Source organism: Antedon bifida, chromosome 2 (genome assembly GCF_963402885.1).
Source record: "Antedon bifida chromosome 2, ecAntBifi1.1, whole genome shotgun sequence".
NCBI lineage: Eukaryota > Metazoa > Echinodermata > Crinoidea > Comatulida > Antedonidae > Antedon > Antedon bifida.
Window position 1 is genome coordinate 19,075,950 of NC_136227.1, and position 27,439 is coordinate 19,103,388.

At 35.5% G+C, this 27,439-nt stretch overlaps 1 protein-coding gene and 1 long non-coding RNA gene across 3 annotated transcripts; both read left to right on the forward strand.

Moving 5' to 3' along the window:
• Positions 1-9: 9 nt before the first annotated feature.
• On the forward strand, positions 10-27,439 carry LOC144835150 (DNA oxidative demethylase ALKBH2-like). Of its 2 annotated transcripts, none has more exons than XM_078690207.1 (4): positions 10-204; positions 14,928-15,606; positions 18,559-18,701; positions 26,921-27,439. In XM_078690207.1, the coding sequence occupies exons 2-4, from the start codon at positions 15,031-15,033 to the stop codon at positions 27,216-27,218; spliced, it is 1,017 nt and encodes a 338-aa protein (XP_078546333.1). In that variant the 5' UTR covers positions 10-204; positions 14,928-15,030; the 3' UTR covers positions 27,219-27,439. The 2 variants fall into 2 exon arrangements, with proteins under 2 accessions (XP_078546333.1, XP_078546334.1); XM_078690208.1 differs by having other exon boundaries at positions 38-134.
• Positions 16,867-17,534, forward strand: LOC144835881 (uncharacterized). The gene is made up of 2 exons (XR_013611116.1): positions 16,867-16,906; positions 17,232-17,534. It is a non-coding gene; the product is annotated as an uncharacterized LOC144835881 (long non-coding RNA).

Sequence of the window (27,439 nt, forward strand, 5' to 3'; positions counted from 1 at the left end):
TATGCGAAATTCGCGAACGGTGTGCGAGAATCACGTCTGTAAAATCATCAATTTAAAGGATTTAGGCCTAGGCCTATTTGTTACTCTTTATGTGATTCTTCTTCATACAAGTACTTATGAGGCCCAATTCTAAGGTGTGGTATTCACAATAAGTTACTTAACAAGTTTGGTGTCGAAAGGAAGGAAAGGAAGAAATAAAAACAGGTGCGAAACGGAACTAGCCTAGGCCTAGGCTAGGCCTAGGGGCTACTAGCCTAGGCCGGTTCAGGGACGATTCGGCCCTGAGACGATTCGGCCCGGGACTATTCGGCCCACTTTTGGTGGGACGATTCGGCCCACTTTTGGGCCGAAACATCCCACTTTAGACCAAATTCATATATATTTTTTTTTTATTTATCAAGTTTTTAAAGGTGTTTAACAATCCGTATTTTGTTGATATTGACAAAGTTGATATAATATATATAATAAATTACTAAAAAAAACGTAATTTTATATTCAATTTATTACTTCGAAAACCTTGTTTATTTTGCGCATTCGCCAAGCGGCCAACAGAGGGCGTAACTTGTTTACATCGTTCGCGTGATTAAAAAATGATTATTTTTGACAATGTTTTCAAAATGTTTGTTTTATTGCATCTTTATCCCTAGTAGTGCTACCCCATAGTCTCTCTGAAAATAAAGTTTGGGGAAAAAAGCTTATTTTATGCTTATAAATGCATATCAAAGCCGATAAATGTAAGTGTGCCGAATCGTCTCAGGACCGAATCATCCCGGGCCGAATCGTCCCAGGGCCGAATCGTCCCGGGCCGAATCGTCTCAGGGCCGAATCGTCCCATTACCCTTGGCTAGGCCTAGCGTTTTATAGTAAATTATGAGGGGAACTGTCACGACACTTTTGGCTCTAAATAGTTGGCCAAAAGTAGTCCGCCACTGCCAAAACGGTCCGGGGTTTTCTTTTATTGCTTTTATTAAAATTCTAGGCTACGATTACGTGGTTTTTGTCTAGAAAAAATATCCAATATAGGGGCCTAGTGAGTATATTAGATATCTCATTCAATAAATGCTTAAAATTAACATATTTTGCACAAAAACAAAGACCTTGTCCAACAACGGATTTTGTCCAAATTTCAGACTGTCCCACGTTCACGTGAATGTGTATGGGATGCCTATATTGCCTTTTACACCTGCTATGATCTGATAAGGCCTCGTTGGGTCGTAGATATAGGCTAATAATAACAACGAAACGGTCGCATGCCTAATATATTGTTTACTGCACATGCACAACAACCTTTTTTTACCTTGTTGGCTATGCTTTTGCGCACTCTTGGTGGCATGATTAATATTTCATATTTTTAGCGCTATAGCTAACAAATCTTTATGCAACAAATTTAATTATAACTTTTCTGAATTTGACAATTTAAATTAAATCACATCGATAATTAAGGACAATTATAAGGAGATTCATGAAGAAACCAATGCTTAGCCATATATTAAAAACATGTTTGTTGTATTACAAAGCACTGCAGACTGTAACGACATACATAGTCAAATGCATAATTTAATATTCTATAGATTAACGCAATTTTTTATTTCAGGAGGTTGCAGGCAAATATGATAATTCAAATATAAAAATGGCATATTTTATTAATATTACCAACTACTTAAAATTTCAGTCGTAAGAAAGTGAACTTTTTGTAGTCAGATTGTTATGAAATTGAAACAAATTGCTCAGCAATATCTTGTTGTTGTCAATCATCAACGTAGACATGTCAATAGAAAAATCAGACTGCGCATATGATTTCTACATGGCTACGTTTTGTTCTAAAAAAAATGTAACAGTTGATTTGCAGCGTACGTCCTAATAGAGGGCCGCAGTTAGAGACACAGAGTTCAAATAGTGTCTTTGTTTGATCGGCAGCAATGCTTTAGTATAGGTGAGCCTGTTGGAAAATCGTTTGATGTCACCGTCGATACGTATCCTTCTATTCCTTAATCCATGTGTGAAGTAAGCTCGCGGTGTGTAGGAATTGTGTATACCTTTTCATGCATTGATGAGCAGCCTTACCAAAGAGTCGGTCGAGTCCGAAATGAACCGATGGAAGAACTTGGATACAGAAAAAAAAGACGGCTCGTGTTGGAATCACTTTTCAGTCTGGGGTACGCCCTCTAGCCTTTGGCTTATTACAACTCTCTGGTGGTCTAGAGTGTGACCGTGTATTCAAATGAGGCAAATGTGACCGAGGAAGAATAACTTACCGTCGCGTTGTTAACTTGTACTGTATGGAACGCCGGGAGCAAAGATTATACAGCACGCAGCTACGCGCAAGATAGATAACTGTTGCTATGTCCCATTCTACAACACTACGCTCCCTGTAATCCCATGGACATCATTCACATCATTTTGTCCGCTCAAAAGGCGTCCAAAGTTATTTATCTTGCGCCGCGTAGCGGCGCTATACAATCTTTGCCAGGAGTGCCAAATTGTAAGTGTAACCGTTAGTCACATGGATGTATACGCTGCAGGAGGTGTAACGCCAAATTAAGTGAAATTGCCAAATTAGGCTTGTGGGGTCTGTATCACACAAGGCTAGGTCACCTAATTCTGCAGCACGTTCTGGAGAGTTAATCATGTTATTAAATATTGATATTACACCCTTTCGAGGGTAAATTGCAAATTCTCCACAACCGTGTAAACTTTATTTTTCCGGAAGTCGTCATCGTAACGTAACCCATCATCCCATGCTTTGTTTACAAATTTCCACAGGCCGATCCTCCATGCGACCGATCGACGATATAGTAATTTTATAGTACACAGAAAAAGCCTTAAATTCGTAAATTTACAATTTATTGTTGTTTGATTCATGTGTGTCATAATTTGTGGTACGTTATACGGTATACACCGAATCTTGGCAATCCTCATTGTTTTAAGAACAATGCTATTCCACCCAGTTTCGTACTAAGTTTAGTACTAATTATTGATGAGTTGTACTAATAATGATAATTAAAATTTGAGATAGCGCCCTCCAAATCGGCAGGTTGCATGTCAGTAGCTCTGGAAAATCTCATCAAATTGGAAATATATGTGTTTATTCTTCGTATTTTAATATTATTGAGTTATAGTGAGTACTTTTTATGAAAAATTTTTGACATTTGAATCGCTATATCTTCGTCTAAAGCTGTTTTATTATTACATTTCTGCCATTGCCATTTTGTCGTGTATCGCTATGCTATTCGATTCAGGTGCTACAGCCAGTCTTTGGCGAAGACCTTTCGCCGGAGGTGTTGCAATAATATAAGATTGCGCCCTCTAAAATCGGCAGGCTGCGTGTCGGAGTGGCTCTGGAGGGGTATAAATAATAAAATAATAAAACGCCCCGCCCCTAATAAACGCCCCCCTTCATTTTTTGTTAACACACCTTAGTGCCCAATCTATATAAACAGAGGATTCTCACGTTTAGAATTGGTTTTCAGCCCGGAAAGTCACATTTTTCAGCGACTGTGATAACGATGTACGCTAACAGCGTGACAAACATGTAGGCCTACACCGGGCGCGTAGGGTAATCAGGCACGTAGCCAGAATGCATCAGAGGGGGGTTTTCTTGACACAAAGTATTTTGCGAGCGCAGCGAGCAAATGTAGGCTGGGGGCCAGGGGGCCGGCAAGGGCCCCCGGTCGGGGTCCAGGGGCCGAAGGCCCCTGGAAGCTTTGGCTCTCAGAGCAATTTCGGTTGTTTTAATCTGCTTACAGAGACATTTTTTACCTACTAAAATCTGAGTTATGCAGAGAAATTATATAGTACAGTATTATGGAAGTTAGTAGTACTGATCATGAAATACAGCTTTATTGTTGCAAAAAAGTACATTATATTAGGCCCTTAAATAATTTCTTATCCTATAAACATAAAAAACAAATAGTACCGTATATTTCGGTGTACAAGTCGCACCCGTGTATAAGACGCACCCATAACGGAGACAAATATTAGTATTTTTTATGTAGTCGATGCATAAGACGCACTTATTTCTAGGCCGAAATTTAAACATTTTACAATCAAAACAATGGTATTTTAATAATAAAACAACGATTGAGACATATTTATTAGAATCAAATGATATAATTTTGTTTGATTTCCTTTATTATTACATCGTAATCAGTCTCTACTTCAACTGAACGTTCAATGAAAAGGGAGATCCCCATATTTTTTCAGTTACGATGCACTGTGTGGGTAGGGCTAGCCTATGTCTATTTAAGTAACTTTAATTTCATATTATTTAAATATATACCTTTTTATTGTGTGTATGACCATTATAAAATCAATCCAAATGATGTTCAGTTTTTTGGGCTGATAATGAACCAGGAATATCATGTTGGGTAGGCCTATGTGAAAATCTTTCCTATTTCCATGCATGCATTACAGCAATATGAGGAGAGGAGAGCACTAACCATGTGCTCCTTGCCTGGTGGCCAGCACTGTTGGCCATATACATTATGAGATTAGGGGAAGCTACTTAACACAATAACAACACACTCTTTTTAGATATCGCTTGATATACGAACTATTGCCTACATGATTATAAAATTATGTGATTGTTGACATAGAGATGTAATAAAATAAACCACCGTGATCAAGGGACATAGTTATTGTGTAATTAAAATGTGACACCACCGTAATTAATGGACTCTTCCATAAATGTGTTCCGCTGTGATGCTGCATGCTGCTAGAATACACACCCGCGAGTTCAGAGAGTACTACTAGGCCTGGGTAGAATATCTAATGCTTACCTTAACTAAAAATTCAATAAACTTGTTACCACAATGTGGTTAGACAGGAGTGAGTAACTAGCTAGGCCTACATTGCAGAGTAGTACACTATTTTTAATTAATTTAAGTATACTATTAGTAGGTAATTAAATTAATTAGGGTAAAATTTAGAGGTCAAATTTGCGTGTCAAAAGTGCGTCTTATACACCGAAATATACGGTAGGCCTACGTACACGTACCAATTTAACTCAGCACCATTTTTATTCAAGTTTACACAGTGAAATTCTTTGGTTTAATGAAAAATATTTCCAGGAAAAAAATAAAAATCCCCAAAAAGATTAAACTGAACTGAACGTGATCTTGTGCGTTCCGAAAAGCCCGGCCGAAGCACGCGATTGGTCAGTCTATTTTTCTGTCATATTTATAACCATCATCTCTCAACAATCTCTCGATCTCACGCTCAGCAGTGAATTTGACATCGGACACTCAGTATATTCGATCGATTTAAACATAGTCAATAGAAGTAAAATGACCAAAAAATCTGCTATAATTGATAATTAATTGCACGATTTTGAAAGTGGGGCCTTTGTTTTTCAAGGGGGGTTCGCTGGTAAAAGGGGGGTTCGCGCAAAAGGGGGGGTTCGCCCGAACCCCAAAAAACCCCCCTGGCTACGGGCCTGGTAATTCGCGCGTGTAGGACACTGGACTTTTTTTTTTAATTCGCGACAACATACATCGCTGGTCTTTAAAAACCAGGAAAACAACGGGGATCAGACAATCGCATGTTTATTCACACAACACGGAATTGATACAAGGCGTCTGGTTCATGAAGACCTTTCGAGTTGTTAGAACTTTTTATCAAGTTGAGGGCGGATGTCAATAAACTACGATAAGCAACGTCTGAAGCAACTTGTTTAGGGTAGGCCTAGCCTAGGCCTACTAGGTAGGCCTCATATAGGGCCTAGGCTAGGCCTAGGCTCTATTTATGATTTTTACATTTCACCCCTAACAAACTCCCCCGCTTTTTAAAAAATGCAATGCCCCGGGGGCGTTTATTAGGAACAATACGGTATGTGTGTTTATTCTTTTCGTATTTTAATATCATTGAGCTATTGTGAGTACCTTTGTGCATTGTTTTATGAACAATTTTTGACATTTGAATCGCTGTATCTTTGTCTAAGACTGTTTTATTAACATTCTGCTATTCCCATTGTGTCGTGTATTGCTATGCTATTTGAATTTGACGCCAAAGTTTTCACATAGTGCATTGACTTGTTACTGTACTTAGTTTATATATCATGCCTCCACGAACCTACAGTGAGGAAATCCTGATTGATTTGCGACAGAAGTGTGATAAACAATATATCGATAAACAACTTGATTGATCGATCTGGACTACTCTGAACGATAACGGTATTGCTAGGAAAACATGTCGTGGTTGCCGCGCCGGTAAAGCCAAAAACGCCGCATCAGTGTAGTTATCACGCCCAATGATGGACATAAAACAGAAAGCAAAGTGTTGCAAAGGCCACCTGCCGATACGCGCTATCTTGTAGAGTTACCTGTCGCTCCTCCTGGAGCTGGTAGAGCTCATCCAAACACAACTTCATCATTAAAAGCATCCATTGCCACCTGGAATGCCCGTTCTATGAAGAAGAATTGTAGATGAGCAGTTACAGGCTTTAGCGATTACTGAATTATGGGCGAGGGGTGATCAGTGCGACGAAATACCAGCTGCTGACATCACAAATTCTCTGCCACACTTTGATGTTTATCATATTTCTCGAGAGAAGCGTCGGGGCAGTGGACTCTGTTTGATAATACATCGAGGATTCAAAGTTAGACTCAATGATAGACAAAGTTTCCAATCATTTGAATACATGTCTCCTCTGGATCATCGTTGCTCAGAGTGATCACGGTGTATCGCCCTCCACCATCGACCGAGAATAAGTTGACAGTAAACATGTTCTTAGCTGAATTCTCAGAGCTGCTTGAGACACTCACCATTGTTCCTAGTCTACTACTGATCGCCGGAGATTTCAATTTCCATGTTGATGATGCATCGGACACTGACGCTAAGCAGTTTTTGGATCTGCAGGACACTTGTGGACAATGTCAACATGTCCACGAAGTAACGCATCTGATGGTCATACGTTGGATCTTCTGATGGACAACAATCTATACGAAATGAATCAGTCAGCCTACCGGAAATTTCACTCTGCAGAGACAGCACTCATACGAATCCAGAATGACATCCTTCTTGCTGCTGATCAACACCTCGAGGCTGTTCTTGTCCTTCTTGACTTCTCCGCCGCGCTCGATACGCTTTTTCATCAGGCTTTACTCCAACGACTACGTAAGCGATATGGCATCAAAGGAACAGCTTTGAATGGAGTCATATCTAACGGACAGATATCAGACAGTTGGTATTAATTAAAGGTGAAATGTCTGATAGAACTAGCCTTGATGAAGGAGTTCCACAAGATTCTGTAAATGGACCAGTTCTCTTCAGTCTCTTCTCAGCTCCGCTTGGTGATTTCATCGACTATATGAAATATCCAGACGATTCACAGTTATACATTCTTTTACTTACACCCAAGTGAGCGTGATTTTGTCATTCCACGACTGGAGATGTGTCTTCGTAATGTAAAAGCATGGACAGTTTTGAATGGGCTTGTGCTAAATGACGCCAAGACGGAGGTACTGCACATCAGCTCCAAATTCATTCAAACACCATCGTTCCCGAAATTGACAATCAGTGACTCAGAAATCGAGATCTCGCGAGTCGTTAAGAACCTCGGTGTCATTTTCGATGCATCATTTAACATGAAGGATCACGTAAGAAGTGTCGTCCGGGTGGCGTCCTTTGCCATTTACAAGATTGGACAGTTACGTCGGTATCGGATAGAATTTCTGTAGAACGATTGGTCCACGCATTCGTCTCCTCGCAGTTGAACAATGTAATGCGCTGTTGTACGGCCTCCCAGAGTTTTAAATTGCAAAGAGTACAAAACTGTGTCACAAAATGTGGAAATCATAAACATATGAAGCCTGTTCTCAGAGATCTTCACTGGCTACCAGTGCAACAGCGTATATGGTACAAGAACTCTGCTTACTTTCAAAGCCCTGCATGGTCAAGCTCCAGTGTACATAAGCGACCTAATTGTTGAACATAAGCCATGGAGAGCTCCGAGATCTGCTTCACAGTGCCTGTTATGCCCGCCAAAGATGCCTTTAAAGACAAAGTTTTATGGTGAACGGGCATTCGTGTCTGCAGGTCCAAGTATATGGAATCACTTGCCTCAAAGACTTTGTGCAATTACAAACATTAACTCATTTAAAAAAGACTTGAAAACTTATTTATTTAATATGCCATAGTTATAACACAAACATTAACTCATTTAAAAAAGACTTGAAAACTTATTTATTTAATATGCCATAGTTATACCACGATTTCATGTGCAATGTTTTGCAGAATTATTTTTTTTTTTTAGATGGTGCAGCATTATGTCTCATGTGCAATGGTGCAAATCATTATGTGTATTTTAAGACTGTTCTCGCTTGTATATTATTATGTCTTTTTTTATTGTGTAATTTTTAAATTGTTGGTATTGATTGTTTTAGATTAAGCTGACCAGATGTTTATGTTATTTTTATGTACAGCGCTTAGTACTCTAGTAGCTAGATCAACTTTCGTATGCACTTTGAGGTCCAAAGAATTTGACTTCAGAAATTGGTTTAGGATGGTCAAACAATCAATTTTGGCTTGGTTACACATTTTGAAAATGTGGCGAAAGGTCAAAAGGTCAGGGTGAAAGGTTATAATACCAAACACCAAGGTAATTTTGGTCTCACATTGATCAGAAGCTATACATTTATATTCAGTCTAATGGGACATTTTAGTAAAAAATGACCGGAAATGCCATTTCTGAACTTTGACCCACAACCCAGGGCATGTATGTATCTCCGTAACTACTGGTCATAGACACTTGCATTTGGTTTTAAATTGTTCGAAATATACATTTTGTTATTTTTTACACATTTTGAAAATGTTACAAAAGGTCGAAGGGTCAGGGTCAAGGGTTATATGAACAAATATAAATAGGTACTTGTATCTCGGCAACCACTGGTCGCAGCAAGTCAATGTTGGTCTCAAAATGTTCAGAAGGCAGGCATTCATATTCAGTCTAATGGGGCATTTTAGTAAAAAATGGTCAGAAATGCCCTTTCTGACCTTCGACCCACATACCAGGGCATCTTCATATTTCTGTAAGTACTGGTCGTAGAAACTTAAATTTGGTATCAAATTGTTCGAAATATACATATTTACAAAATTCATTCTAATAGAAAATTTGGTTAAAAGATGATCAGAAATACTATTAATTACTAATGTTATTGTTTCAAACAAAAAAACAATATATCTCTACACAACTTATCCTTGGACAGTAATGTTATGCAATAACTTATGCTTTAAATTGTTTCATTATAGGATTTAAAACAAATCCTTTACTGTTTGTAATTGTATTTTTGCTTATAATAAGAAAAGTTAAAGTAAATAAGTCCCCGGGCCCTGATAATGTGCCTAACAGATTAATAAGAGATTTTGCATGCGAACTAAGCATCCCTATGACTAATATCTTAAATGCCTCCCTCAGTGAGGGTCATGTCCCAACTATGTGGAAGGATGCTATTGTTACTCCTGTTCCCAAAGAAAATGGTTGTACTAGGGTTGACAAATTTCGACCAATCTCGCTTACATGTATCCTAGCTAAGGTAGCTGAGGGCTTCATTAAAAAATGGCTCTTAACAGATATCGAGAAAAATCTTGATAACAACCAATATGGTTGCCGTAAACACTTTTCTACAACCCATAATTTGGTTGATCTACTAAATGTGTTCTATGAAGGTAGTAACATTCCCAAATCTGTTGGTCAGTTAGTTTTAACTGACTTTAGTAAAGCATTCGATTGTGTTGACCACACAATAGCAGTTTCTAAATTAGTAACACTTGGCTGTAGACCTGAAATTGTACCGTGGTTAATTAGCTTTTTGTCAAACAGAACCCAACAAGTACGCTATAAATCCACATTATCAATGAGTGTTAATCTAACATGTGGCGTCCCTCAAGGCACACTCCTTGGGCCTATGATCTTTCTTGCTCTAATTAATGATGCCATGCAAGACTCGCCATGTAAAACTTGGAAATATGTAGATGATTTGTGCATAGGACAGATAGTAAAAAAGGATGAAATTTCCTCAATTCAGAATGATGTTGCTTTACTGAATGTATGGTCTAATGAAAACAAACTAAAACTTAACCCAACTAAATGTAAAACTATGTATTTTAACTTTCAAAGAAATCAATATGAACATGAACCCCTTTTGATTGGTAATGCTACAATTGAAATCGTTAATGAAACTAAGTTACTAGGTTTATGGATACAAGCCAACCTCAAATGGGACCGTAATGTTAAAGAAATTGTATCGAAAGCCAGCAGACGTCTGCATATATTGTGTAGATTAAGAAAGTTCAATCTTCCGAAATTTGATCTTGTAGATGTATTTAAGAGTTACATAAGACCAAGTGTTGAATATGCTGTCCCAGTATGGCATTCTAGTCTCACTAAGAAACAAAGTGATATGATAGAATCTGTCCAAAAAAGGGCTTGCAGAATAATATTGTGTAATGACTACATATGTTATGACCAAGCACTCAATGATCTTTCTTTAGATACTTTATCTGATAGAAGGCGTAATCTATGCTATAAGTTTGCTCTGAATTGTTCAAAAAGTATTCATTTTGGAAAATGGTTTCCAGTGAAGAATGTAAGTAACATGAAACTAAGACGTGTAAAGTATCAACAACCCAAATGCAGAGTTGAAAGATATAGAAAAAGTGCAATACCATACCTTATCTCGCTTCTAAATGAATAATCATTATATATCACCCAGTACAGCTATGCAATTCTTATTGGTCCTTTTTGGTGTTTTTTTTTTCTATTTTAATATTTTAATGCTAAACTTGTTGAATGTTCCTGTATTGTATTTCTTGTGTAAATTGCCTCCTTTTTTATATATAATTATCATTGGTTTTATACTTTTATACAAATTTTAATATTGAGAAAATGTAAATATCTTTGTAATTCAGCTAAGGCTGCGATGATGATAGTGAAATAAAAAAAAGAAAAAAAAAAAGAAAAAAAAAAAAAATAATGCTAGAAAGTATTGTTGACCCCCGAGGACGATCAAACATTTTGATAGAAACGTCGAGCCCAACAGAATTCTTTTCAGAATGCTAGAAATAACTTACCGAATTCATCCTAATAAACGCCCCGGGCATTTATTGTTCAGAAGGGTTTTTAGGGGAACATTTATTTTTTGTTTTTGGTGTAATATGGTAACATGTATAATCAAATAAATACTACCTACAGCAGATATTTAAAAAATACAGCACAATTAATATCAAAAAGTGATACAAAATGCTTTGTAATTTGTAGATTATGGTAGTCATTAAAATGTGTTGTGATGCAATTATTAGTCGCGTGCAACGCAACTCTACAGCTCACTATGTCGGTCGGTTGGTCGGTAAACACTAACTCAAATTTGAGCATGCAACTGCAGCCATATGTATGGCCTTGTTGTGTATATGCATGTGGTGGGGCGTTTACATCAAAGGGAGGGGTGAGCGCTTATTCGAAGGAGGCTTATATTTAAAGCGGGTGTTTATTTGAATAAATAATTATATATATATAATTCGCAGGCCCGTATGCAGCATTTATAAAGGGGGGGGGGGTGCGAGCGAAGCAAGCAACAATGGCTGGGGGGCCAGGGGGCCGCCAAGGGACCCCGGTCAGGGTCCATGGGCTGAAGGCCCTGGCAAAATTTGCGTTATTTGACGTTCTAAAGACTGATTTAAGACTCTTTGTTGTGGCTTGGCCTAGTTGAACGATGGACACCAGAACTTAACGCTTTCATGATGTTTAAAGGCCTTAACAAACAGTGAAACACTCTGACCGACTGCAGAAAATTAAATTCAACAAGAAAATGGGCCTTACCGTGATTTTTTGAATAGAAGACAACAAAATGACAAATTCTTAATTAAATTGCGTTCGTAATTGACAATGATTTATTTTAAATGATTCATTACTGTTTAAGTAGAATGACGATCATGTAATAGCGTATGAAGCTCTAGCCTTTAGGTTGCAAATAAATCCACGACCTGATCCAAGTCGACGTCTTTTGAGTAGTGTATATGCATGAGTGCTAGCGATGATAACCTCTCTTGTGTGTCATGCTTGCTCGTGTGTATGTATGCAGTCTTTTTAAAGCACTCGCACTTCTCTCACACTCACAGCTCGTAGATGGAATTGTGCAACAAATCTTTAACAACGCATATATGTTTGGGAAAATAAGGCGGTCATCAGCCTCTTGGTCTTGTTCTTTATCTTTTTCACATGATTTTTTTATCCAGCCATCCAACTTTTGGCATGATTTTCCAGCAGCTTTCCGCTTTCTAGCTTCCTGCTCCTTCCCTTCCCATGTTTAGGCGCCGTATTCGATAGTGTCTGTATTTCCAGACACGTCTTTACCAAAGATACGTCTTTACCAAAGACACTATAGCGCTGTGGCGCTATAGTATCTTTGGTCTTTACCGTCGGTTGTCTGTATTTCCAGCAAACACTTTACTGCGTACCGCGTACATGAAGCGCTAAGCTATTGCTTATCGTCACATGATCGACTGTGCATGTTTCACATCGAGTTTGTAGTCCGTTCAGATTCCGTAATTTAATTACCGGTATTTTTTCATTTTATATTAACATATTTTTGTTTGTATACCATTGATAATGTAAATTTTGTATATATATAATGATATTGTCTTTAGTTAAACAAGACAAGAAAAAATACCAACCGAGGAAATAGTGGACCTTTTGGGACTTGGGGGGGGGGGGGGTGCGTCTACACCCAACGCACCTCCCTGGATACGGGCCTGATTTGTTTCTCACTGATAAAAGGTACTTTACATGATGCATTTTCCTCTTTATGCTTTTATAACAAAATGTTTCTGTCTTTTAGAATAAAAGTAACACTGTCACAGGCACTATATGAGACACGATTACACAATTGTTCATATGGATCTTCATTCTACTATCTGTTTGTTAGTGACTACAATTTGTCAACAGTGAACACTGTCTTTTGCATATGTTATGGTTCAGTGATTTTGTTTTGATTTTTGATAATGGAATAGCCCATGGGGGATGGGAACCCTGCTGGACACCCAAGCCTAGATAGCTGTATCCAAGGAGACATCTTTCTCTTTGGCCTGGGTGACTGGTAGGGAGAGGAAATGCTATAGAATTTGTAATTAAACTGCCATAAACTGAGGCTGTTTTGCTTGCCTGTTTATATTCCAATAAATGTTTGTTGTGAGATCAAATCAAGACGAGTTACCTGGTATCATTATTGCACGTGTCAACCGCAATCCCACACAAGTTAGGGAGGCCAGAGCCTTTTACACATATAATATGCCAATACATATACTTTCATTACTATTGTACAAAATGTCCAGCTTTCCTGAAAACACCCTTGTGTACTGTAGTGTGTTGTAGTATGATTTTATCATGATCTATAACATTTTAAAATACACTTCTGATGCTTTTATTGTCAATGCACTTAGTACTTAAAAAGTAAAAAAATCTAAGTTTCTAGTGGTATTGATAATAAATCTCCAGAAATATATATTGTTTTATTATGTACACTGGGAACAGACGTGTATATGTATAATTTGTCGGTGACATTTAAAAATATTATACAGAATGATGAGAATGAATTGCTCTATATATTTGTCTCCGATACCTTTTCAATATCATGATTGTAATTGCACCCGGATGAAGAAGGTTTATTCCAGTTATTCTTATTACGATATTAATTGTGTTGTATTTTTTTATATCTAGGGTGTATTTATTTGATTATACATGTTACCATATTACACCCAAAACAAATATAAACGCCTCCACCGAATAAACAGCCCTCCCCTAAACAGCCCTCTGAACAATAAATGCCCGGGCGTTTATTCGGATAAATACGGTAAGTTACTTCTGGCATTCTGAAAAGAACTGTTCAGTTTGACGTTTCTATCAATGTTTGATCGTCCTCAGGGGTCAACAATATTTTCTAGCATTATTATAAGCAAAAGTACAATTACGAACAGTAAAGGATTTGTTGTAATTCCTATAATAAAACCATTTAAAGCATCAGTTATTGCATAACATTTATATAAGAATAAGTTGTGTAGAGGTATGTTTTTTGTTTGAAACATTAGTAATTAATAGTATTTCTGATCATCTTTTTACCAAGTTTTCTGTTAGAATGAATGTAAATATGTATATTTCCAACAATTTGATACCAAATTTGACTAAAATGTCCCATTAGACTGAATATAAATGTATACCTTCTGATCAATTTGAGACCAAAATTACGTTGCTGACACCAGTGGTTGTCGAGATTTAAGGACCTATTGGTGTTTGATATTATAACCTTTCACCCTGACCTTTTGACCTTTCGTCACATTTTCAAAATGTGTAACCAAGCCAAAAATGATTGTTTGACCATCCTAAACCAAATTCTGAAGTCAAATTCTCTGGACCTCAAAGTGCATACGAAAGTTGATCTAGCTACTAGAGTATAGAGTTTGTTTCTGTCATTATGAAACGCTTTATAAATTTAATATTATTATTATTATTAAAAAATAGGCTTAATTTATAATATTAAAATAACGAATAAAACCCTGTAAATTTCAATATAATGACTAATCATGCCATTTTTTGAATGATACAGTATAATAAATGACTAATTTTGCGCACCATATATTTGTAAGACCGGACCATATTTGGTGGCCAAAAACAGTCTTACTGCCCAGACCGATTTTATCCAGTTTTGGTGCTAACATTGGTCTGGCCAGGCAGGTTTTTAGAGCCATAAATGGTCCCCTGGACCGATTTCGGCAGCCAAAACTGGTCCACCAGGTATGACAGTCTTCCCACAATTCAAGATTCCGATTGATTGATGATTCCAATGAAAAAGGTCTGCTTCAACAGTTTCATTTAACCCATATTTTAGGAACAAACTGGAAAATACAGTCCCCATTTTATAATAAATACTTTTTTTTTTCAGCCTTACCTGATGATGAAAGTTGGATTTCCATAAGCACTTCATGAAGAATAATGCATTGAGAAAGTGTTTTGAGTTACATGAAAACTTAAAATAGTGAAGCAGTATGGCAACTACATACAAAAGCATGATTTCAGTTGCAAAACCAGATTTAACTTTTTCAAAAATTGATAAATTTAATAAAAAGTCTAACTTCTCTACAACAAAACAAAGTTCTGAATTTGAGAAAAATATTTCTACTTCAAGTTGTGCTGATGTACTTCCTGATACTTCAGTGAAAAAGCAAGATATGACAGTACATTTAAATAAGTCTGCAAATGCAAGTACATCAGGAAAAATGATCTGGCGAAAGCCATCAAAACCAACAAATACAGACTTTAAAGTGACATCTAAAAAGAGAAAGTATGACTACAAAGAGAAACCAAGCAAAGAATGTGAAAGTACTGAAATAGATTCTACACAGAAGTTAATTAAAGCAGGTCAAAAGTTGAAAACTCCTTACTCTGGCTTATCAGTAGAAAAGATACTAGGGGAAAATTTTGATTGTGATTACATTCAACTTCTTAATAAAATGTCTGCTGATACTTTATATAAACAGTGTGAGGAAGAGATTGAATATTTTACTGGTGATCTTGCAAAGGTGAAGGTATTTGGAAAGTGGTTTAATATTCCTAGAAAACAGGTTAGCTTCATGATGAATAATGCTTTTAAAATATTTTATCACAAAATGTAAATTGATTTAGATTAGATTAGATTTAATATCGTCTTGGCCTTATCAACTGTACATACATACAGTAAGTTAAACTATGGACGAGTTAGGTTATCCGCCGCGCAAACGCCACGTGCACGTCATACGTTCGAATATTGCGCACAGAAAAATGATTATGCCATTGTGACCTAACGAAAATAAAATGTTAGTGTTCCCACTATTTTGTGTCTATATACTGTACACATGCTACATACACTGCAGAATAGGTGAAAATAACGGGACCCGCCTTTTATTTCAATTTTTAACATGATGACGTCATCAAATGAAACACGTAGTAGCAATTTTGGAAGAAAATTATCTTAGCAAAAACATTAACGTGTTGAAGAAATTTGGATACATATAATATGGATGCACGCTCTTTTAAAGTTCGTGAACTATGACGAAAAAAAAATTGTACATCAATTCGTATTTACATTTCAACAGCTTCCAGAAAACCTTTAGTATCTCTTTTCTTTCTGAGGAGCTATAACATGTTGAAATTTACTGTAACAATGAAAATAAGTGACTCAAGTTATTCACTCTTATGAACATGATGACGTCATACAAATTTAAAAGATGTTAAATCATCCGAAAGATAATTGATTGACCTAGACAATATCAAAATATTGACAAAATTGAGGTACGGATAAGCGGAGATGCGTTTTATTAAATGTGATTAGTTATGACGAAAGAGACAAAAATCCTATATTTTATATTTGGGTGGCCATACGATGACATCACAATGTCCGGTTAGCCATATTGATGCATGATCCGATATCTACAACTTATCAACTTCTAGAATATGTAATAAAAAAAAATTTCTCTGTGTACTTTAGAAACTATGACTTTTGTAAAAAAAGACATAATTTTGACCAATTTTTGAACTTTTTCATAAAAAAAACTTGCATGAATTGTCTAATTCGACGTGCTCGTATGACATGATTTTAGATCGAAATGGTTTCAAATTTGGTAAAATTACTAGAAAAGGATGGAAATACATAATTCACGCAAAGCAATTATGTTTTTAACGCTACGTGCGCACCGTGCACGTAAAAATTCGCACACACATGGGAATTTTTGACATGCGCAAAATGTCATGATTCGTGTAGAAAGTTGATTAGAAATTAATTTTGCGCCTTTTTAAATTTTAAATCAGCCGAGTGCTGATAACTAATAAGAAAAAACAAGCACAAATGTGCAATACTCGGGGTACAGCGAAAGAAGCTGTAATGACGTCATAAGACCGGATGTAACGTCACATACACATCAATAACCGCGCTACCAAATACGGCTATACGAGACGTGATATGGCTGCATCCGGTATGAAATTAAAAAATCCGGCTCTATAGCTTTGAGGACATGTCCCTGTAGTATATTCATGCTAAATCCGAGCTCAATACTACAACGAATAAGGGAGGAGTAGTACCGTACTTTATAAATCGCACTTTTTGCTCAATAGTGTCCGGATGGAAGAAGAAGAGGAAAAGATGAGAGAGTCCTAGACTCCGGTACCCCGAGTAATAAAACGAGATATACTCTATATCATATTACGTATACAGTATATTTCACCATAAAGTTAAAGAAAAATAGGTTTCGCCAGGGCTCGAACCGGGACCTTCTGCGTGTTAAGCAGACTTGACAACCACTACACTACGAAACCTCTTACACTAAAAATGTTGGTTACAGAAAGTTTTTTAATCCATTTAAATTACAAATAAATATGGTAATAAGCACAAAGCAAAATAAACATGTGTAAAAGTTATAATTACCGATTACACAAAATAAGTATTTAAAAAAATAATAAAAATAAGATATACTGTGTATAATTATCATATTGCGTATACAGTACTTTTCACCATAAAGTTTAAAAAAAAAGGTTTCGCCCGGGCTCGAACCAGGTACCTTCTGCGTGTTAAGCAAACATGATAACCACTACGCTAAGAAGCCGCATATAACTACATAACGCTGTGGTGTGTGTCACACATTGTGGCTTCTAAGGGCGTGTGGCGCAGTGTGTTGGACGTTGGACTACCGATCGTCAGACCTAGGTTCGAATCCAACTCTCGCCGCATTGCTTGTATCCGTAGGCAAGATACTTTACTTACGTTGCCTCTCTCCACCCAGGTGTATAAATGGGTACCCAGTTAGATCTACACACAACTTTGCGCTGGTTACCGGCTGCATTATGGGAGTATGTTTCCATACGTGTTTGATCCCAAAAAAAAATACAGGGGTAATAATGCTTGTAAAGCGCCTTTGAGCATGATTACTCATGAAAAGGGCGCTATATAAATGTGGTATTATTATTATTATTCTTAATTAAACAAATTAATTAACAAAAAAGCATGAATGTGCGATACTCGGGGTACAGCAAATGAAGCTGTAATGACGTCATAAGACGGGATGTGACGTCACATACACATCAATAACCTACCAAATACGGCTATATGGTACCATATTCGAGACGTCATATTGCTGCATCCGGTTTGAAATTTAAAAATCCGATTTGAGGATTATAGATTTGAGGACATGTCCCTGTAGTATATTCATGCCAAATCCCAGCTCAATACTAAAACTAATAAGGGAGGAGTAGTACTTTAAAAATCGCACTTTTTACTCAATAGTGTCCAGATGGAGGAGGAGAAAATGAGTATGTCCTAGACTCGGTTACCCCGAGTAAAAAGATGATGAAACAGGACAGTTACAAGGAGTTATCCACCGAGTGCGGATAACTAATAAGAAAAAAAAAGATGTTCTTATACAATCACAGTAACTGCAATATAATACTTGCTGTAGTAGTATTGTTTTAAATTTATTAAAGCAGAATAAACAATTTTTCATACTGATTGGTTTAGAGATTGTCTATTCTCTATTCTCTTGACACAGGTTTCTTATGGTGACACAGGTTTAACATACAAATTTTCAGGCAACAAAGTTCCGGCTTTGCCATGGCCACTGTTCCTAAAAGATCTTCGAGATCATCTGCAATCAGTTACAGGAGTTTACTTTAGTTTTGTTTTGGTTAACAGGTAAACAGTATACTTTTATTACGTCCACTGTATTCCTGCCAACTTTTTCAGTGGCCAATGAGCGAGACAATAAATTGAAAATGTACATAGCGGCATCTATATTGTGATAACTAAATATAATTGCGATATAAAACGTCGTCTAATTTTTAACTAAATAGTTAGCTGTTAACCCAAATAAACATAAGCCTATCTGATGCTAAATTAATAATGTGTAGGCCTAAGTTAACTTTTTCAAAATAATATTTTTTCCAAATATTTTTTATGGATGTGTGAGAACATAGCCATATATGCGCAAGACCTAAAAAATCAGCCCTCATGCGTGAAACTTAAGCAATATGTGCGAGAGTTGGCAGGTATACCACTGTATTTCTCATTTTAATGTTGCAAAGGATTTTGACAATCTTAATTAGTTAGTAATTAAAAGCATGGAGCAAGATCAATTTTTATGAAAATATCCAATTGATGATGTATCATCACATCACATTTCTAATGTCCCAAATTTAGTAAATAAAATAAAGACAATTAACTTTCATAACGTACAAATATAATGTCCCATGAATGTGCTATAGTGGGGTTCCTTAGCTCTAAAAAAAGGTAGGGTAAATAATTCAAATTTGGTTAGAAGCATGAAATTTGGTATGGCAACTCGTATCGACAATTTTAAGATTTGAGGCTATTCAAAATTTGACCTTTGATCTCAGATAATGTCCGATTCCTCAGAACTTGTAAACCGTACATCCTAGAAACACGAAAATAATGACAAATGATGCAGAAGTACTACTTTCTAAATTCTATTCATGTATAATTAATAGAAACTTATGCATTTAACTGAATACTATAGGAGTTATTTAAAAATAATAGATCTGGGCCTATTGAGCAAACCTTCAAAATGGAAAAAGATGCACTAATATGATATTTGCTGTGTTGACCTTTAGTCTTTGGATTTAACATCATCACTACAGTTGAACTAGATTTGAACTCGTCACTTTGACGAGTTCGAGTTATCCGCGCAAACGCAACATGCACATACGTTTAAAATATATGAACGGCGAAAATTATTATGCCATCCTATGACATGAATTAAATATGTTTACAGCTGAATTGTGCCTATTTTGCAGCATACAGCATATTACAGTATTTACAGAATACACTGTATATGTTATATACAGTGGTAGCATAGACGAAATTACGAGACTCATCTTTTAAAGCCAATTATTAACACGATGACGTCATCAAATTGACATATAAAGATAACTATTTTAGAAGATAATTATCTAAATAATTATATTAATACAAATTTGAAGAATTTTGAGCACGTAAAAGTGAGATGCGCTCTCGTTTAAACGTGATGAACTTTTACCCAAGAGATGCAAATATGACTTTTTGAATTCAACTGGCCATATGATGACGTCATGACATCAGATATACAAAATTTCATATCTACAATTCAACAACTTCTATAATAAGTTTTAATCAAGCGCGTCACTTTTTATTCTGACGAGCTATAACAGATTAAAATTTACTGTAAAAATGAAAATAAGTGAACCCCGTTATTACATTTTTAGACATGATGACGTCATAAAAATTTAATATTTTTAACTCATGCGAAAAACAGTTGATTGACGTAGACAATATTAAAATCTCTCTAAAAGCGAGATGCGCTCTGTTGAATGTAATGAGCAATAACGAAAGAGACAAAAATCCTATATTATACATTCGTTTGGCCATACGATGACGTCATAATATCCGAGGTAAAAATTCTGCATGAATTCATATCTACAGTTTATCTTCTTACATAATAAGTTAAAAAAAGAGCTATAATAGATTCGAAATTGGCATCATTTTGACAATATTTTATAACTTTTTCAACTAAAACGCGCGCAAATTGTCTAAATCAACGTGTTCGTATGACGTCATTTTAATTTTAAATGATGTCAATCTTTTTTAAAATGACTAGAAAAGGCTGTAAAATCATGATTCAAGAGAAAAAAACATGATTTTCATGCTCCGCGCGCACCTTACGCGTAATTTTTTTCAATTCAAAATGACTTTTATTTTTTATCCTATGATCAATCATTGAAATTCATAAAATCGCGCGTAAGTTACTTTGCGCAACTCTGACGTCATTCAAAATATGGAGGTGCACAACTTCAGGTAAATGTCCATATAATGACAAAGTTATACAAAAGATATATTTACAAGAAATAGGGGATATGCTGCTCACAAAAATCCGGGAAAGAAAGAAGAACTAGACATGAAACTCGTCACTTTGACGAGTTAGTTATCCGCTCGACAAACGCCATGTGCACGTCATACGTTGGAATGTTGCACACAGAAAAAGATTATGGCATTATGACCTGAACTGAAGAATATGATATGTTGTTAGTGCTAAATTTAATTAAAATTTAAATTTTTAGGCATGATGACGTCATAAAAATTAAAATATTTTTAACTCATGCATATAATAGTTGATTGACCTAGACAATATTAAAATCTCGGAGAAAAAGGAATACAGATAAGCATGATGCGCTCCATTTAATGTGATGAGCAATAACGAAAGAGACAAAAATCATATATTTTACATTCATGTGGCCATACAAATTTTTTTTAATTTTAAATGCGCATGCGCGCGTAACTGCGTGTTAAACATGCCATTTTTAGTGCACAAAAAGTTAGCGCAAGATATAAATTAAACTTTTGCTAAGTTTCAATTTAAATTGTTATATGGTTTTCAATCTATGTTAAATACGCGAAATTCATAAAAACGCGCGTAAGTCACGTTGCGCATTTCTGACGTCATTCACAATAGTAGGTTCACAACTTCACGTGAATGCCCATATGTTGACAAAGTTATGAAATGTTATGTTTACACGTTTTTGAGATACGCGAGACACAAAAATAGAGGAGAAATGCGCATGGAATTCAGATAAGCGTGATGCGCTCCATTTAATGTGATGAGCAATAACGAAAGAGACAAAAATCATATATTTTACATTCGTGTGGCCATACGATGACGTCACAATGTCCGGTTAGCCATATTGATTAATGATCTGATATCTACAACTCATCACCTTCCAGAATATGTAAGTTAAAAAAAGTTTACCTCGTAGTTTAGAATCTATGATTGTTTAAAAAAGGCATAATTTTGACGAATTTTTTCATTAAAAACACACACAAATTGTACAATTCGACGTGCTCGTATGACGTAATTTTAAGTCTAAATTGTTTTAAAATTTGATAAAATTACTATAAAAAGCTGGAAAAACATAATTTACACAAAAAAAGATGTTTTTAGCGCTACGTGCGGACCACGCGCGTAAAATTGTTTGACATGCTCAAAATGTCATGATCAGCGTAGAAAGTTGATTAGAAATTAATTTTGCGCATTTTAAATTTTAAATGCGTGTGCGCGCGTAACTTCGTGTAAAACATGCCATTTTTAGTGCACAAAAAGTTAGCGCAAGATATAAATTAAACTTTTGCTAAGTTTCAATTTAAATTGTTATATGGTTTTAAATCTATGTTAAATACGCGAAATTCCTAACATCGTGCGTAAGTCACGTTGCGCATTTCTGACGTCATTCACAATAGGAGGTGCACCACTTCACGTGAATGCCCATATGTTGACAAAGTTATGAAATGTTTACACGTTTTTGAGATACGTGAGACACAAAAATAGAGGAGAAATGCGCATGCGCGCGTAACGTCTTGTAAAACATGCCATTTTTAATCCACAAAAAGTTTGCCCTTGATATGACTTAAATTTTCACAAAGTGTCAAAACAAATTTATGCTTGGTTTTTAGTCTATGATCAATCATAAAAAATCATAAAATCGCACGTAAGTCACGTTGCGCAACTCTGACGTCATTCAAAAATAGGAGGTGCACAACTTCACGTAAATGCCCATATGTTGACAAAGTTATGAAATGTTATGTTTACAAGTTTTTGAGATACGTGAGACACAAAAATGAGGGAGAAAGAAATAAGAAAAAAAAAAAAAGTAACAGGACGATTACAAGGAGTTATCCGCTACTAAGCGGATAACTAATAATATAAAGAAAAAAAAAAAAAGATCCAGGACGGTTACAAGGAGTTATCCGCTGAATGCTGATAACTAATAACAAAGAAGATGAAAAAAAAGATATTTACAATCACAAGGGTTATCCTGCAACTAAGTTGCGAACAAATAATTTTGGTTTGGAATTACTAGTAATTAGTTTCTGTGTTCTGGGATTGATGGACTTGATGGAAAATATATTACTATACCTCTCTCAGCCTCACCATGGTTTGAACTGAGGTAAAACAAATAAAACTTTTAGTAACCCAGCACTTTTTTAGTCACTAAAAATCTCTGTCCCGGACGATCTTCAGAAGGTTTGAAATGCATGTTAACGAATGGGAAAAAAGTAAAGGAAAATTTGTTTTTGTTTTTTCTGATAGAGTATACCATATAGAATGTCAGAAAAAAATCCCCATCTTGGGCAAAATGTTTACAGCACTATATAACACACACAAATACCTATAACAGTAAACACACACAATAGGGAAAACAATTCACATTTTGTGTCACTTGGAGTTGTGTTATAATGATTAAAATTAGCAGAGCTTACTTTAATAACTCATAGTAGTTGATGAATCGAGTCGAGAATCCAATATGGCGAGAAAAAACAACAGTTTTGAAAAATGATTTTTAACGTTAAAATGTACGAATACGATCTTAAAATTAATGTGATTGTATTACTCAATTACTATTAATCAATACTCATCAGTGTATGAGACATCACTTTTGATACTGTATTATTCCTTACACAACACCAGAGATTCCCACCTTGTTTCACCCAATACGTGAAACATTAATACCAATACGGTTTCACCTGTACAGTACGTATTATTCAAAGTTCCTCTGGAACTTCACAAAAAGGATTCTCAACAACAGCTTCCCCAAGCAGCAGGTGGACAAACTGGATTTATGCATTGTGTGTATAAAAAGTGTATACAAATGAGTGTCGCAATGTGTTGCAATCATTGGCCAGAATCCTATAGTGATTAAACTGGACCAAGTTACAATTTAACTAAAACTACAGTATATCCGTAACTTTTCTTTGATCAACAGCTCTTCATTAAAGCTGTTGAAATCAACAACTTGAGATTATACTTGGTAGGTTCCATATTAATTAGTGCAATAGGAATCATAATTAAAGATCCCTCCAATTAAGGACCATTAAAGACCACTGCGGTCTTGGATGATCTCTTATCTTTTACCATTAGCTGCTCCCTTCAATTAAAGAAGCTTAACATTGTAGTACAATGCTGCAAAAATTAAGAGACCTGAACAAATTAAAACCTTGAAAACCTTTAAAAAGATCTACGTCCTAGAGATTGATTAAGCAAAATAAAAAGTCTTCACTTCATTGATAAGCGATCCTTCTCAGTCAATCTTTGTCTGTGCAAATGCCTTCTATTCCTCACATATGATTCCTATTACATTATTATGTGGGTCAAAGGTCAGAAATGGCATTTCTGATAATTTTTGACTAAAATGCCTTATTAGACTGAATATGAATGCATGTCTTCTGAACATTTTGAGACCAAAATTGACTTGCTGCAACCAGTGGTTGCCGAGATACAAATACCTATTTATATTTGTTCATATAACCCTTGACCCTGACCCTTTGATCTTTTGTAACATTTTTTTTTTAATGTGTAACAAATAACAAAATGTATATTTTGAACAATTTAAGACCAAATTCAAGTGTCTAGGACCAGTAGTTACGAAGATACATATGCCCTGGATTGTGGGTCAAAGGTCAGAAATGGCATTTTAGACTGAATATGAATGCATGTCTTCTGAACATTTTGAGACCAAAATTGACTTGCTGCGACCAGTGGTTGCCGAGATACAAGTACCTATTTATATTTGTTCATATAACCCTTGAGCCTGACCCTTTGATCTTTTGTAACATTTTTTTTTAATGTGTAACAAATAACAAAATGTATATTTTGAACAATTTAAGACCAAATTCAAGTGTTTAGGACCAGTAGTTACGAAGATACATATGCCCTGGGTTGTGGGTCAAAGGTCAGAAATGGCATTTCCAGTCATTTTTGACTAAAATGTCCCATGACTATAAATGTATACCTTCTGATCAATTAGAGACCAAAATTACCTTGCTGTGACCAGTGTTTGTCAAGATTTAGGGACCTATTGTTGTTTGGTCCATAGAGATATTATAGTGAATAATATCTCTATGGTTACACAAGGTCAGGGCAAAAGTAAAAATACTGATAACAAATCTGAAAAGTGAGAGTGGTACACAGTCTAATTCTAGTGATATAGCTAATGCTTTAAATGAGTTTTTTCAAATGTGGGTCCAAACCTTGCTAAAACAATTCCTAATGTAAATAATGATGATTTTGTACAAAACACAAATGTTGAAAATCCAGAAAAATTTAACTTTGAAAATATTGACTGTGAATATGTATATAAACTATTAACTTCTATCTCAATAAAAAAGGCGACGGGAAATGATATGCTTCCAGCCTACTGTACCTTATTATAAATGTAGCAAAAGATTCTATTGTGTATCCACTCACCTACTTACTAAATTTATCTCTCTCAACATCAACATTCCCTGCCAAATGGAAAAGTGCTAAAATCTGTCCCATATATAAAGGTGGTGATAAAACTGAAAGAAGCAACTACAGACCTATTTCGGTTCTGTCTAAAATTATTGAAAGAGTAGTCTTTGATCAATTTTATTCCTATCTACATTCCTATGATATGATATATGAACATCAGTCAGGTTTTAGACCAGGATATTCAACCACTTTTGCTCTCCTTAATTTAACTGAAGAGTGGCTTGAATCCATTGATAAAGTATATAGGCATTGCAATGATTGATTTAAAAAAAGCATTTGACACTATAAACCAAGCTCCTACTTAAAAAACTAAAATCCTTCAATCTCCAAGATAATGTAATAAACTGGATAAAACACTACCTGCTAGATAGAAATCATATTACAAGTGTAAATGGTGTCTTGTCAAGCACATGCAAAAGTACCTGTGGCATTCCACAAGAGTATATTCTAGGCCCATTACTATTCTTCTTACTTTATATTAATGATCTGCCTCAAAATATACAAAATAGTAACGTTTCCATGTATGCAGATGATACAGCTATTCATTACTCATCTGACAATATTAATGATGTAATTGAAGCTCTAAATGTTGACTTAAATAGTATTAAAAACTGGCTCATTAAAAATAAACTTAGTGTATGCAAAACAGTTTATGCAAAACAGAGCTGCCAAAATAATAACTAGGAAGAGTAGAAGTGATTCTAGTAGTGAAGCCTTGCACAGCCTTAACTTTGATAATCTTGAGAAACGTTTGTATATAAATGAAGTCATCACTATGTTCAAAATTATCAATAATTTAGCACCAACTTTTACCTAATAAACAGATTTCATATCAAAGAAAATCAAGATCTTAAGATTTCATTAAATCGTGCGTAGACCGTGTAATTTTGGATTGCGCACTGTGAAAACATAACCACATCGATTCCTGGCCATAAGGAATATACTGTGAAAAATTGACTTAGCTAGATTAAACTGATATCAAGACAAGGTCATGTACAAGTTAGTGTTTACCGACCGACCAACCGACCGACATAGTGAGCTGTAGAGTCGCGTTGCACGCAACTAAAAATGGAGCCTGTCTTATAGAGGTGCTAAATTATGGAATGAAAGTGATGACATAAAAAATGTAAAAACATCTTTTAATTTTAAATTAAAACTAGTGTTGCCCGAAAGCTCTGCTAACTTTTCTGGCTGTTTTACTTTATCGTTTTGATTTGGCTTTTTTTTTGTATCTCCATTGAGATCCAGCCACTGATACCCACAGCATTGTCATTTTTTCAGTATTTTGCCTTTGGATGTATATATATATAGTATGAAGTTAAATGCATATATAGAAAGTAGTACTTCTGCATTATATGCCATTATTTTCATGATTCTAGGAAGTACGGTTTACAAGTTCTGAGGAATCGGACATTATCTTAGGTTAAATTTCAAAGGGCCTCAAATTTTTTTTCCGAATTTTCGATACAAGTTGCCATGCCAAGTTTTATGCTTCTAACCAAATTTGAAGTATTTTGGGTCTAAGGAGCCCCACTACTAAACTCTATATTGAAATATTGTTTGTTTCCTTTGTTACTAGATATGCAGATGGTAATGATTACATCGGTGAACACAAAGATGATGAGAAAGATATGAATGAATTGAGTCCAATTGCATCTATTTCATTGGGTCAAACCCGATTGTTTAGATTTCGCCATGGTGATACACGAAGAAAGAATAACAAAAGGAGCATCAAGCCAGTAACTGTTGATCTTGAACATGGTACCTTATTAATGATGAATTACCCAACTAACAAGTACTGGTACCATTCACTTCCCAAGAGGCAATCTATTAAGCAGCCAAGAATAAATCTGACATTTAGGGATATTAAAAAATGAAAATTTGATTGCAGCCGTTTTAGACTGCCGAATATAGCATCAGATGTCTGTTTACAAACCACTGTTCAGAAATACTAAAGTTGTGTTACTATTATGTTAACTGTATAGTGAAAGTCAATAAACCACAATTATTCTATTGTGTGTTGGTTAAAATTACCTTTAGCAGCTAGTGACACCAATAAAAAAATGGATCGAAAATTATTTACCTGAAAAAACTGTCA